Source organism: Uloborus diversus, chromosome 6 (assembly GCF_026930045.1).
Source record: "Uloborus diversus isolate 005 chromosome 6, Udiv.v.3.1, whole genome shotgun sequence".
Lineage (NCBI taxonomy): Eukaryota > Metazoa > Arthropoda > Arachnida > Araneae > Uloboridae > Uloborus > Uloborus diversus.
This window is the reverse complement of record NC_072736.1, coordinates 84027327-84041061: the sequence shown is the minus strand read 5'-3', so window position 1 is coordinate 84041061 and position 13735 is coordinate 84027327. Positions and strand designations below refer to the sequence as shown.

The window sequence follows — 13735 nt, the reverse complement described above, 5'->3', positions numbered from 1 at the left end:
CATGATACATCTATGAACCAATTTTCTTTATCAGCAAGAATGAGAAAGCTCGGTCTACTCTTATTATTAGTCTATGGATAATATTTCCGATCATTTCCATACAATTAAAATCACGAGAAATACGCAGACGACAATCTATTACGATTTATCTTTCTTATTGTTGCATTAATAAAGCTATTTTTATTCGCAAAAAAAAAACAAAAAAAAAAAAAAAAAAAAATCAACACCTCTTGGAGCGATCGGCGTCAAAATTGAACCTAAGCCTGTTTACATATGGATTCACATATATTCCAAATTTCAACCAGAACGTAGCATTACTTCTTGAGATAGGGCACTCACAATGGAAAAAAAGAACGGGTGATTGCGCTACCCCCTTTTTAGCTGTTGACACAAAAATAAAATCAGTTCTTATACCCACTAAGGGCTACTTGCCGATAAATTTTTCTTTCATTCCGTTCATTATTTCTTGAGATACAGCAGTCACAATTGACGACAAAAAACGTTCTATAGCTCAACCCCCGTTTGAGTTATTGACACCAAAATCGAATCAGCACCTGTTCCTGTTAATACCAACATATGGACCAAATTTTGTTTGATTCCGCCAGTTACTTCCTGAGGAATAGCAAGCACGCGTAACTCGAAAAACGTCCCATTGCTCCACCCCCCTTGGAGGAATTCGCGCCAAAAACTAATGGGCACAAGTTCACATAGGGGCACATATGTGTACTAAATTTCGTTCGATTTCATGCGGTAGTTTTTGTTGTAGAGCGGCCACAAAAAACTGGTCACACACAGACGTGACACACATACATACACACACACACATACATACACACACACACATACATACACACACAGACAGACAGACATTTTCCAAAAATGGTCGAAATGGACTCAGCACACCTCAAAACGTTCGAATCCGTCAAAATTCGAAATTCGAAAATTTGCACGAATCCAATACTTTCTTCTATATATTAGATATAGAAGAAAGTAATAAGACATACCATACACCGTGCGATTTTTTTTTGTATTTTACACTATTCATTCTTTGAAAAACAAGTTTAAAAAAAAAGCTAATCCTAATACGTTTTTTACCTTCCAGAAGCATATGAAATAATGATCCCTGCCAAACCACTTGACCGCGCGATTTCTAATACAAAATTTCGACTTGATAAATATTACGTAAGAATGGATCTGACCCTTCCCCTCCCCCCCCCAAATAAAGGTATGTAGAGATTTTTTTCAACCCCCCTCCCCCTCAGAACCCTTACGTAATTAATAAATGACCCCTTACTAGATTTTCCATTTAAAAAAAATATGTTATTACGAAGAAATTCTTTCTGATCTCACCAGGCGGCACCACAACTTCATGAAAAGTATATTTTTCACCTAAAACGTTACGGACGTTTAATGTGTTTAAATGTTTTTACGCCTTTACTTAGTCAAAACTGCATTAAAAAATGAAAATAAACTAAATAAATATCAGAGCTACTTTTTTATTTCAAACTTTGTTTTAAACAGTTTTGTAATTGAAAAGTACATTTTACAGATTCTCTTATATCTGGGTTCGTCCAAATTATGCATTTCTTCTTGATAAATACAGGACAGGCGTACTATTTTTTAGTTAGGAAAGCATACTTCTAATAAATGTCCCCATGTGATGCTTTTTAGTTTTAAATCTGGAAGTATATGGAGAAGCGGAGAAGTTGAAAGTTTTACTTACTTTTATTGTGTTTAAAACCTTGGATTAACTTCAAATTATATTTTGAAAAAAAAAACATATTTCAAATATTCTTTCATTTTTTAAAGCAAAATATCTTTTGTATTTATTTTTTAATCAATAAAATTCCTTACCGCCATATATTATTCATATTTATTCTTATCATCATTGAAGCGTCTGAAAATTCATCTGCATGTACAGATAAACTGGAGATTGATTTATTTGTTTGATGAATTTTCATTTTCAGTACACATTAAAAATTTCATCGTACAAAAAGTGAATCATCTTTTTTTTTTCTCTTTAAATTTCAGATAAGGAACCACCAGTCGTTCGGTTGAAAAACAACAGATGGCGCCAGCAAAGTAAAACTCAACCTGTTGCTTGGAAACCGTATTATTGCGTATTGCTGCAAGATGAGAGAAGTTTCACTCATTTTCCAACTGAAGAGATGAGCGTGAGTCCCACTTGTGTTTTTATTTTTTTGAAACTGCAGAATAAAAGCACATGTCTACTATATGAGCGTATTCAGAGGGGGGTTGGGGGGGGGCGTATGGGCGCCCTTATGCAAAATTTTAAGGAGCTCAGATATGTTCCCCAAGGGCGTATATAAGGGAGGGGCTGAGGGGGCCCGGGCCCCCTCCAAAATCTGGAAAAAAATTAACTAAAAGTAGTTATTTTTTGGTTTCAGTTTGCTCACAAATAATTTCCAAACTTTAGGCTGCAAAATAAATAAATAAATAAATAAATGAATGAAAAAATAATGATAGTACTAATAATAACTCGTTAAACCAGGGATTTCCGAACTGGGTGCCACAGAACGAGGTGAGGGGTACCGGGAAGTACCAATAGCAACAAAATATAGAATATAAAAATAGACTAGGGTGTCGTGAGAAAATTCTAATCCTTTCAAAAGGTGCTGCAAATTGTTAAAGTTTGGGAACCCTGCGTTGGAAGGCACCAGGTAATGCTATGGTGTTCAGAAGGGGTCAGGGGCTCCTTACCCCTCACTCAAGAAAAGAACGTGTCTAGGGAAAACGAAGTTATTTTACAAAAAGAAAAGCGAATAATGTTGGTAAAAAAAAACTCGATTATTTCAAAAAGAAATCTTTAAATTAAAAATATTTAACAGATGCAGTTTATTGCTTAGCAAATTAAGTTCCCCTCTCTTTCTCCCCCCCCCCTTTTTTTTTCTTAGTCAATCTGGAAGGGTCTTCAAATTGCTTCCCTCCTTAACTCTCGTCCCCTGCAAGAAAATTAAAATAAGTTTTAGTTGTTCGATTGGAGTAATAATGGAAATTGATGTCCTAAAAATGCATTTATTTAGGCACTTTTCGACCGTCAATTTCAAAACATTTCTGGAGGAAGGTTTCCGAACCAACATCCCTTCACTAAGATTACGACCAATTATTTAAAAAAAAATAATTAAAAAAAACCTTTAAAAAAAAACACCCAGGAACTAAAAAGCAAAAAATAATTGATCACATTTACATACAATTTCCTTTCCAAACCTATAAATCAAATTTATTTTACAGTTCCAGTACAAAATTCAATTAAACTGAACACCCAATTATTAAATAAACACAGATTTTAAATAATGTACGACAAATTATTTTAATGCATAACTAATTATATACGATCTCTTAATTTTTAATCACATTTCAAGTCGATGCCTCCTCTCCTATAAACTACTACCTAAACTAACTGACAACCCACCGAATTCTGAGCCCTTCAGAGGCAGATCCCTAACCACTCTTTAGTTCTAAACGTCTCCAAACATAACCTGAAATTGAGTTTTACCTTTCAGGGGAGGACTTTATCTTCCTTTCCAAAAATTGCCTAGTGTTAAGAAAAAATCTGAATTGCTTTTGAAAAGAACCTTAAAATAAAAAAATTCAAAAGTTGCTGACTATTCATCAGGTAATCACACTAACATTACTAAAACCGCTAACGTTTCCAAATAGGATCCACATTCACGTTTTTAAGAATTCAATTACGAAAAATTTCGGACGAGGCTCAGACTCCTCCCGAATGAAATCTGAAAATGAAAAACCTACAATTTCGAAAAGTGGAGAGCATTTAAATCCCTTCACCAATGTCACTGAATATCTCTGTAAAACTTCGTCTTTTAGGACTTCAATTTCAAACTAGTTTTTGGGGGGAACCCTAGAACCGCCCTGTCCATAACATCATCGAAGTTAATCTGAAACTGCATTTTTAGCTCTTCAATTTCGAAAAACTGAGCAGAGGGGGATGGATTTCGCGCTCTCTCTCTTTTTAATCAATCGGTCTGGCAATTTAAAGAAGCCCCGTTCTTTTCATTATAATAACGTCAACAAATAGTCTATAATGGCGTTTTTAAGATTTCAATTTCTAAAAATTTTCGCTGAAAGCCCTCCGAGTTTTTCCTCCCTGTAGCATCACCAGAGACCGTCTAAAACTGCGTTCTTAGGTTTACAATTTCAAAAAATTTCCGGGGAAAAACCCTCAGACCCCCCCCCCCCCCCTCGTTGGAATGAAGTTTTTTAAGAGTGCCCTCCCAAAACTTTTTTTTCGGTTGCGCCACTGAGTGACAATATGAAGTTATTGCCCCACCTCGAAAAAAAAGTGATCACGGCACTGTTGCCACTCCCCTCCAATAAAAATGGAAATTGCAAAAAAAAAGGGGGGTTGGGAGGGGTGCTGATCTTGGTTTTGGGCCCCCTCCAAAGTAAAAACATATGTACGCCGCTAATGTTCCCCATGAGCAGGCCATTTTCCCCATGAAAACCGATTTCCGTACAGATTTAGAGTTGTTAAAATTTGACATTTTTAATAACTTATTCATTACTGGCTGGAGAAGAAATGCTTTTACACAATTTTAGAAAGAAAAAAAATACTAAAATCATAGAAGTTTTAATTTCTAGGGGGGGGGGGGGCTTGAACCCCTTCTTGCCCCCTCCCCCCATATGGGCGCCCCTGGGGCGGGAGCTTCACAATTGTTAGGAAGTACGCGTAACTCTCAGAATCTATATGTTACCTAGTCGTCTTTCACCAAAAATTCAGTTTCAAAAATTTCCACTACGGAAAACTAGGTAGAGTTTCCGATGAAATTTTTATTTAAAGTAAATAAAAGAAGAGTGGCGTGAGATAAAGCCATGAAACCGGAGAGTGGAAGTCCCCGTCCCGAACCCCCTCCCTCTAACATAACCTAAAACGTTTAAAATTGGGTTTTGGAGCTTAATTTCGTAAAAATTTCTGGGCGAGGGCCTTCGTACATAGTTAGAGATTGCTTAAGACTTTTTTTTTCAGCTTTGCAAAAATTTTGAGGGAAAAATACCCTAGCCCCATCATACTAACATACCTAAAAATCTTTTAAAATTGTGTTTTCGGAGTATAAATTTCTAAATTTTTTCTTTTCCTGAGACAAACCTTTTAACGAAACGTTGCAAAGACGTCCTACAATTGCGATTTTAGGACCTCAATGTCCAAAACTTCCTAGAGAAGCCCTTAAACCCCCCCCCCCCTCCCAATTAAAATTGAAAATTTCATTTTTAGAACTTAAATTTCAAATCGTCTAAAATTTTATTTTCAGGAATTCAATTACGAAAAATTCCTGGTCATAGTCTACAAATCTCCCTTTTTTCTTCCATATCCAATGTTATGCACAGAAATTTTGGGACCTGTCACAAATGACTTTTACGGATTTCCCTCCATATTATTTACCCCTACGTCCCTACGTATATTTCGCCCCTTTTGGGCCCTTTTCAGGCTTGGGTCCGTGTCGATAGTTGTCCCCCCCCCCCGTTCACGCCCCTGTTAATATCATCAATGATAGTCTGATGCTGAATTTTCGGAACTTTAACTTCAAGAAATTTCCGTTGGAGAATCCCTGAATCCATCACTTACACGATTATTAAAGAGGTATGGCCTACAATCACGTTTTTAACACTTCAATTTCAAATTTCCGGGGGAGCCTCCGAATCTCCCCTCCCTAAACAGCACCAAGGATCGGCTAAATTTTCCTTTACGGAACGAATTTTAAAAATTTTCTGGGAGAGAATCTCTGGACCTCCTATATCTGCGCAAATATTTTTTCATTCTTATTCATATCGTTGATCCTCTGTTTCTGTACATTTAACGTAATTCTCCTGATTTATGTGCTCATATCAGACCTCATTGTCTTACGAACTGAGTATTAACTCAATAAGTTAAGACAAATAAATACACTTGTGCCAAAAAGTAATATAAGAAAAAAACATCAAAAAGCACAAATTGCAGACACGTGTTTTGGCGTTGCAAGGAACGCGTTTTTCAATGCAAAATAAATGAGTTTATGGATGAGTGTTCTTATCTACCTCGGTAAGCGTGAAGCTGTTTTTGAATAGTTAAAATAGTGATTGAATCTAAAATGTGTAAAATCATCTAAATAACTTAAGAATTCTGCTAATGGTTTTCCGAAATGAAACATTTTAGTTAAAATATTATTATAAATATTTACGTTAATTTATCGAGGTGCCGCTTTTTGTGTGTTTGTTCAAAAAATGTAAAAGTCCAATTCCTTTGGGGGAGGGGCTGATCCTCACTATGTAGTTCAGTAGGAGCGCAATCCGGCCCTGTTGAAAAGGGAATCCTCGAAAACTAAACCCAGTCAGTACCATGTTAGCTGCAGTTCTCTGCTAATTCGTGCGATTTAAAGTTATTATATGGCCTTTTACTTTTCTGCTTATTTATTTCTTCCAATTTATTTATTTCTTCCGCGTTCAAGTGTTCAGTCGGTGGGTTTTCGTGATACAGAAAATCGTCAGAGCCCTTGTCGCGTCATGCACTGTAAAAAAAAACTGTAAATTTTGAAGAAGTTATCCGTATTTTTTACAGAAAAAAAATGTTCGTAATAAAATACAGGATTTCTCTGTTTTTTTGAATCTGTAACCGGTTATACTTTGTTTTTCTTCGAATCTTCGAAATTTCGCCCGCGTGTTTGGATTTTGGTTCTCGTGCTCGAGTTTTTGATCTTATATTTATTTAAAGCGAGTAAGCCTTAAATCGTTTGCAACTTCCATTTCATTGCATCCTAATCAATATTTTATTATTATGTTTTTTTGTCATCTGTTACAGAGGCATATTCGGAAATTTACCTTTGTATACATGTATTTCGTAGTAGTATAGTAAATATTGAAATGGATTTATGAAAGTATAGTATCATTTTTTAATCTTCATAAAATAATAAATCAGCTTGAATAAATAATAAAAATACGGAAGATTTCTGTAAAATAAACGGAAGAAAACTGGCGTCCTGGCTGACAGTTTTTTTCTGTAAATTTTACGAATTTTTTTTACAGTGTGTGTATGATACAACTGTAAAAACGATTCAGGAACGTTCCTGGAAAATAATGGGCAGCTGATGTACCCAATTTCTGCCAGTAACATATCTTGTAAAAAACAGGAATGTTTTCCACAAAAAGTCAGTAACATTCATGAAATCATTCTGAAATATTTCTAAACAATATCGAAATATCTCCAGTTAAAGCCAGTCATGTTTTTAGAACCTGCAGAGAAAACCTAAGTAGGTTTTAAGTAGTAGCTTAGCGCTTTCCTGATTTGCCAAGAAAGCTCCAAAAGCATTATTGCAACTAGGGCCGCCGCTAAGACATAATTGCAAGCACCAAGCATTTCACTTGCTTGCCCTTTCTTCGGAATCCGGAGACTTAAATTCGCTCTCATTGGGAACTTAGTCAACCTGGATGCGCCGTAATCGCTCTTAAGCCGATAAGCTTAATAAATATGTTCAGTTAATCTTTGATCTGGTTGTTAAAAAGATTTCAGCGAGAAGTCTGCATTCGTGCAACTTGGAGCAATTCGGGACACTTTTTGGCGAAGTGACTTAGTTTTAACAAGAAGTTGGTGAAAACCTGTGAATTCCCGAAACGTTCCATGAAAATTACCAGTCACGTTTTGGAATTTTTTACCATGTACGGTATGTAAATAGATCCTTTAAATGCCTATTTGACTCAGGTGCTCTCAGCCAAATAAATTCCTCGTGCAGTTTCTCACAGTGAGAGCCTAGATACCGACCATCTGGTAGGAAACTGGGTGTTACCGTCTCGTAACACATTCTTAACTTTGCGAGCCAAATTGTCTACGCAGTAATATAAAAGTTCATGACGTTCTTGAAAGAAAAAGCTTATATTAAAAAACACATTTATTTGAGATTATTTACACATTATTTATATCTATCTAATTAAACTTCTTTCAATAAAAATGGCCAAATTCTTCTCATGTCACCTTCATCGTAATAAACAAAATCTTATTTTTTTTTGTCTGTTCTATCTGTTGCCACAAGTCAAAAGTAAATTTTTTGTTGCCTCGAGGCGGAAAGGATGATCATTACTGGGTTTCAAGGCTTATCTCTATCACTGGGAGTTAAAATTCTGGCACATGAAAGACTGGATATCATGTCGGGGGATCGTACTAAGTCTGCCCGAATCAGGGGCGGATCTAGAGGGGGGCCATGGGGGCCATGGTCCCTCCCAAAGTCTTATGATTGCAGGAATTTTTTTAAGGAAAAAAAAGAGAAAAATTAAATGAATAATTAATTAAAAAATAAAAAAAAAATATGATAAGGTAACAAAATTTAACACATGTATTTTACTGAAAAAGAAGTATAGGCCTTAATTGGAAGATAAATTATATCCCTATCCTCAAAACAAAACTTTTATTTCCAAAATTTTTCTCCATCTTTTACATCATTTCTTGATTCCAACCACAGACACTTGGACGATCTCTAAATGCTGCTATTCTCAGAGTATACCTATTGTTCACAAGACCAAGAGCCTAAATTTTCCTTTTTATGACTTTAATTTCGAAACTAGGAGGAGAACCCCCTTTTCCCATGCCCTTTCACAAATGCCTTGATATGTAGCAAAAAATTGCATTTTAAGTCTTTTATTTGGAAAAAAATGTCAACGGAAACTAGCTTATCCAGCCCTTATCACTTAACTTGCTTAAAAGCAACTTAAATGAATTTTTTGGGACTTCAATTACAAACGAGTTTTGATAGGACCCCCTCCCTCCCTAGTTTATATCGTGATGATAGCTTTAAAAGGAGGTTTTTTGAAGGAGCTCACGAATCTTCCATCCCTTTCTAAAATATGTACTTGTATAAATCTAGTTAAAAATCAAATTTTTAGAGCCTCAAAGGAAAAATATGTCTAGGAAGGAAGGAAGGATTCTAAGCACCTTCACACTTCCTTTAAAGTAAGCAAATATTACTTAAAGGTGCATTTTTGGCTGGACAGCTGAAGAGCTGGAAGAGCATCCTTCCTCTTCTAACTTCTCAATGTATAATAACAGAATATTTTGATTTCTAAGCTTTATTTTCAAAAAGTATTTTGGGGCCAACGCCCGAAACCTGACCTTTCTCCGTACATCGTCAAAAATAGACAAAATGCGTTTTTAGTTTCCTAATTTTCAAAAATTACTCGGAAATTTAAATTTTGAAACATTTTTGAGGGAGATTCCTAAATCCACCCCCTAACCTAGTGTCTCTATGCCCCGAAAGTTGAGTTTTTAAAATTTCATTTTAATAAAATTTCTGGGGAGTTATCAGGGCCCAATTTCCCAATAGGCAGAGTCAGCAGCTGCCTAGGGCGGCAAACGTTTCAGGGGCGGCAAATTTGCTATTATAATACACATTTTTTGAATTAAATTGTTATTCTTGAAAGTAAAATATTAGCATTCTTTCATTTTCTTCAGAGACAATTTTTTCTTGTAGTTTAATAATGATTACTTTCACACATTTTATGAAAGTCAAATGTTTTTCAATCATGGTATTTGCCGAATCGTCAGCAAAATTTGCCGAATAAAAATTTTTTGGGAGATCACTGTGATCATTTCATCGGGGCGCCTCAGAATGTGAAACGCCATCGTTTGACAGTTTGAATCTGGGGAACACTTTTTTACATTTTTTTGAGCCAAGGATATTTTGCTTCTTTTAGGGGGGAGGGGGCTGCAGATTTCAAATTTGCCTAGGGGCGGCATGGAGATAAATTCGATCCTGGGGAGTTTGTTCAAAAATTTCGAATGGCCCCTCCCAAAACAGTCAGCTGGATCCGCCACTGGCCCGAATGCTCTCTTACTCTGCCAAATTGGCAAGAGAAAAAAAAAGAAATTTTGTGAAACTTGAAACGAAATGGTTTAAATTCAGTTTATTTCGTTAATAGTGATGCATAATACTTTTTGCTCTGTTGCTTTATAAATGTCCTTCAAAGACAAAAAATAAAAAAAATCTGGTCATACTCGAACTGAACATAAAATTGAATTTGTCATCGGAAATTATTTTGTAACGAGCACAAGAAAATAACGAAAACGCCTTTTTTCTGAACTCAAGCCTCGAACTCGGTAAGATAAGGTTTTGAGAGGAACATTTACTTCCTTTATTATTTGAAATACACCCAAATTAATTTTTACTCTGAATTAATTTTATTCCCTTTTTATTTTTTTCATTTTGTCTTTGTGACTGTAATGCAATGTAAACACTTCTTTATTCGTATGATTCCCAAACTGGGCGCCAACGCGTCCCGAGAAACCGTGAAGTCTTCTTTGGGGCACCGTGAAATTTTACTGTAACTTTACTAATGATTAGAAATTTATTATTTTTGAAACTTTTCCAGTATTTCATGCCCACTGCTGTAACAGTAAAGACTATGCACTGCAATATTTCGAGTTCCATCAACTTTTGTCTGCCACTTATGGCTTGTGTCCCAGTTTTACTTTAAGAAATGCGCTATGGGAAAATCTTAACTACCAAAAGGCGCCTTGACTCTAAAACGTTTGGCAACTACACTATTGTTCAATTTATTTATCATAACATTTTATTTCCCGCTTATGCTTCAGAATTTATCTCGATGCTGTGATAAAAAAAAAAACCTAGTATGTCTCTTTACTTAGTCCCGTTATTGATTATTGCCATAGATGAGGATGAAAACCCTAAGAAAGCAACGTCAGTGAATAAATTTCATTCTTGCTCCAGAGAAGCCTGGATTCAAAATTTTCATTATGATTACTATTAGCATTACATTTGCAAGGCAACAAAATTCGTAACAATGGCGTTTATATTCAGTAAGTAATCGCCAGCTCAGTCAATTCCAGACGAGGACTGCAGTTTCGTGCTTGTTAGCACTCATTAGCCCGGCATAGGAACGACTGAGCTGGAGGTGGGAAACCTCTTTAGGAAGCCAAGAGAGCCAAACAAACGTAGCTAATACAGAATTAACACTGACCTGACGAGTGACCGAAGCAATGGTTCTGTTCAACTCGAATATTGATGGCAAGGCAGGCATATTTATTAAGTTTTCCCGCCCTATAACCAGAGCTAAGACAGAAATACATAAAAAACACCGCCAGTTCAGTCAATTCCAGCCGAAGACTGCAGTTTCGTGCTTATTAGCACTCATCAGCGCTGCATAGGAGTGACTCGTCTGGTTAATACAAATTCTATATTAGCTACCAGTTTGTTTGGCACTCTTTGCTTCCTTAAGAGGTTTTCCACCTCCAGCTCAGTCACTCATATGCCGGGCTGATGAGTGCTAATAAGCACGAAACTGCAGTCCTCGGCTGGAATTGACTGAGCTGGCGGTGTATTTAATGGGTTTTATATTTAAACATTTAATGGGGAAAGTTCATGAAATTTGCTATTTTCCATCCTAACCGAAATAATAATTTTATTTCAGAATTTTAATTTTTCAGCGTTAAGTTGTACCTTAAGATTAATCAAATCATTTAGTGAAATCTAGAAGTCTTTAAGTGATCTAGTTACTGAAATATAAGCAAATGCAGGCCTCGGATTACTCCGTGACAATCAGGCCAAGTATAATAAAAGTGCTTAGCGAAAAATGTTTATATCGAGTTTCGCCGACATTTCAAATTTCCTCCCCCGCCCCTTAATATATCAAAAGGTATGATAAAAATTAAAAAATAGGGTGGGGGGGGGTTAAAAATGAAATGTCGGCGGAGCTGGGGAGACACCGTAATAAAAGTGCACCTAAGGTTACTTTTAATGTCCATCCTTACTCCATATATTTTGAATTTTGCCTGATAATGCTGCAAATAAATCTTCCCACTTATATGTAGAAAAAAAATTGCACTAAAATTGTCAAAAATGGCGGTAATGTCGAAAATATTCGCGCGTGATCTCAAAATTGAGTAAATTATAGTCACTTTTATTTTTTCCCTTTATTTTTGGAATACATTCACGCTTCCCTTGAAGTTCTTCTACACCCCTCCGGTTGAGAACCCCTGTTCTAAAGCATCAACTATTACTTAGTCATGGGTTTGGGAACATATGCATAATATTCAAATTCTAGCACAAAATCTTTTTCAAGTTCTATTACTCTAAAAATGTCCCTTCAGCAAATGTAAGAAAAATGTAAATTAATAAGTTCATTGAATGGCTGCACAAGAGCTCGAAGGAAAGTAATTCTCACATTCTGAAGTGTTTTCTGACACTCCCCCCCCCCCCACCCCGTCTTCGTTAAAATACATATTAATATTATTATTGTTATTATTATTTTGCAATTATTATTCAATTACTAACATAAAACTGATTCACTAGCTGTTGCTGTTGCTAACATTTTACTGGCAGGTATTTGACGAAGTATCCACTTAGTTATTTTCGCTCTCATTATCAATGCATTTAAGAACCAATTCGCAGTTCTAGAGCCTGAATACGCACCTTTGTCATGTTTAAAAAAAATTAACCGAAGAGGTAAAACACCTCAATTTTACACCGAAAAGACAAATATCTCATTTGACAGGTCATATCCACACTGTAAAAAAATTCTGAAACATTACTGGTTATTTTCGTGGAACGTTACGGGATTCCAGAAGTTTTCACCTATTTCCCCGTAAAATCAAATATCTTCGCAAAAAACTTTCCTGGATTGCTAAAAGATACACGAATGCAGACTTCTCAATGATGTGAAAAATATTTTTTGCTACCAGTTTAAAGATTGACTGAGCGTGTTTATTAAGCGCATCGTCTTTAGCTTGATTACGGCCCGTTCAGATTGATTAAGCTCCCAAGGGGAGCAAATATGACACTGGATAATTGCAGGCTTGCGAGGCAAGGAATATGCTTGGTTCTTGCTAGCAATTTTCGTGTAGCTTCGGCCATAGTTGCTCTAATGCTTCTGGAGCTTTCTTAGTAAATCAGGAAGGTTCTAATCAAATACATTAAATCTATTTATTTTTTCTAGAAGGTTCACGACTGGCTAAACGGGAAGATTTCTGGATTTTTCAGAAAGGTTACTGACTTTTATCGGGAAACGTTCCTGGTTTTTGTAAGATATGTTACCGGTTAAAATTGTTCACATCAGCTGCATATTATTTTCCAGGAACATTTCTGAATCGTTTTTACAGTGCAACGAAAGTGGACCTGTCTTGATCCACTCAAGGTCTCTTGGTCAACCTCTTTCAGCCGCTATTAGCCAAAGATTGCAGCACCTCCAAAAGTTTACTTGAATTGTGAATTCGCAACTCCAACAAACTATAGGGGGCGCTGCAGCCACTGTCTAATGGCCGATGAAAAAACTAAAACAAACGCACGCTGTAACATATAAATTGCTTCTAAACTTAGGAACTGATAGATATTTTTGCTCGCATGTATGATTTTTTGTTCTTTATTCATTTGAAAAGATTTTTCAAAGTCTTTTGGTTATTCTGACCCATGTAGAAAGAGATTAGAAATCAAAAAGTATTACGAAAGTAAAAAATTATGCAGAACACACAGTAAGTTGTTCTGAAGCAGCCATTTTCACGATGTTGAATTCGGAATTCATAAATTTTTGGTTCGCTTCGAATGGCATTTTCATTTTGTACCGTTTTTTCTATATATTAGTACATATTAAGTTCAGTTTCGTGACATTTCCGGCATTTGTTGACATTTTTGTCACATAGTGCACATACGTGACAGACTGTCAAGAGTAACGTTTAACACTAGATAATTTATTTCTATGACTATATGATTGGATATCAAAAGAA

The 13735-nt window shown here is 35.8% G+C and overlaps 1 protein-coding gene across 1 annotated transcript in view; it reads left to right on the top strand.

Moving 5' to 3' along the window:
- LOC129224570 (ras GTPase-activating protein nGAP-like) overlaps positions 1-13735 on the top strand; it is a 471622-nt gene that overhangs the window by 108903 nt on the left and 348984 nt on the right. The window contains exon 2 of the mRNA XM_054859047.1: positions 2032-2174. Within this exon, the coding sequence (XP_054715022.1) occupies positions 2032-2174 (143 nt within the window). The remainder of the gene's footprint in view (positions 1-2031; positions 2175-13735) is intronic.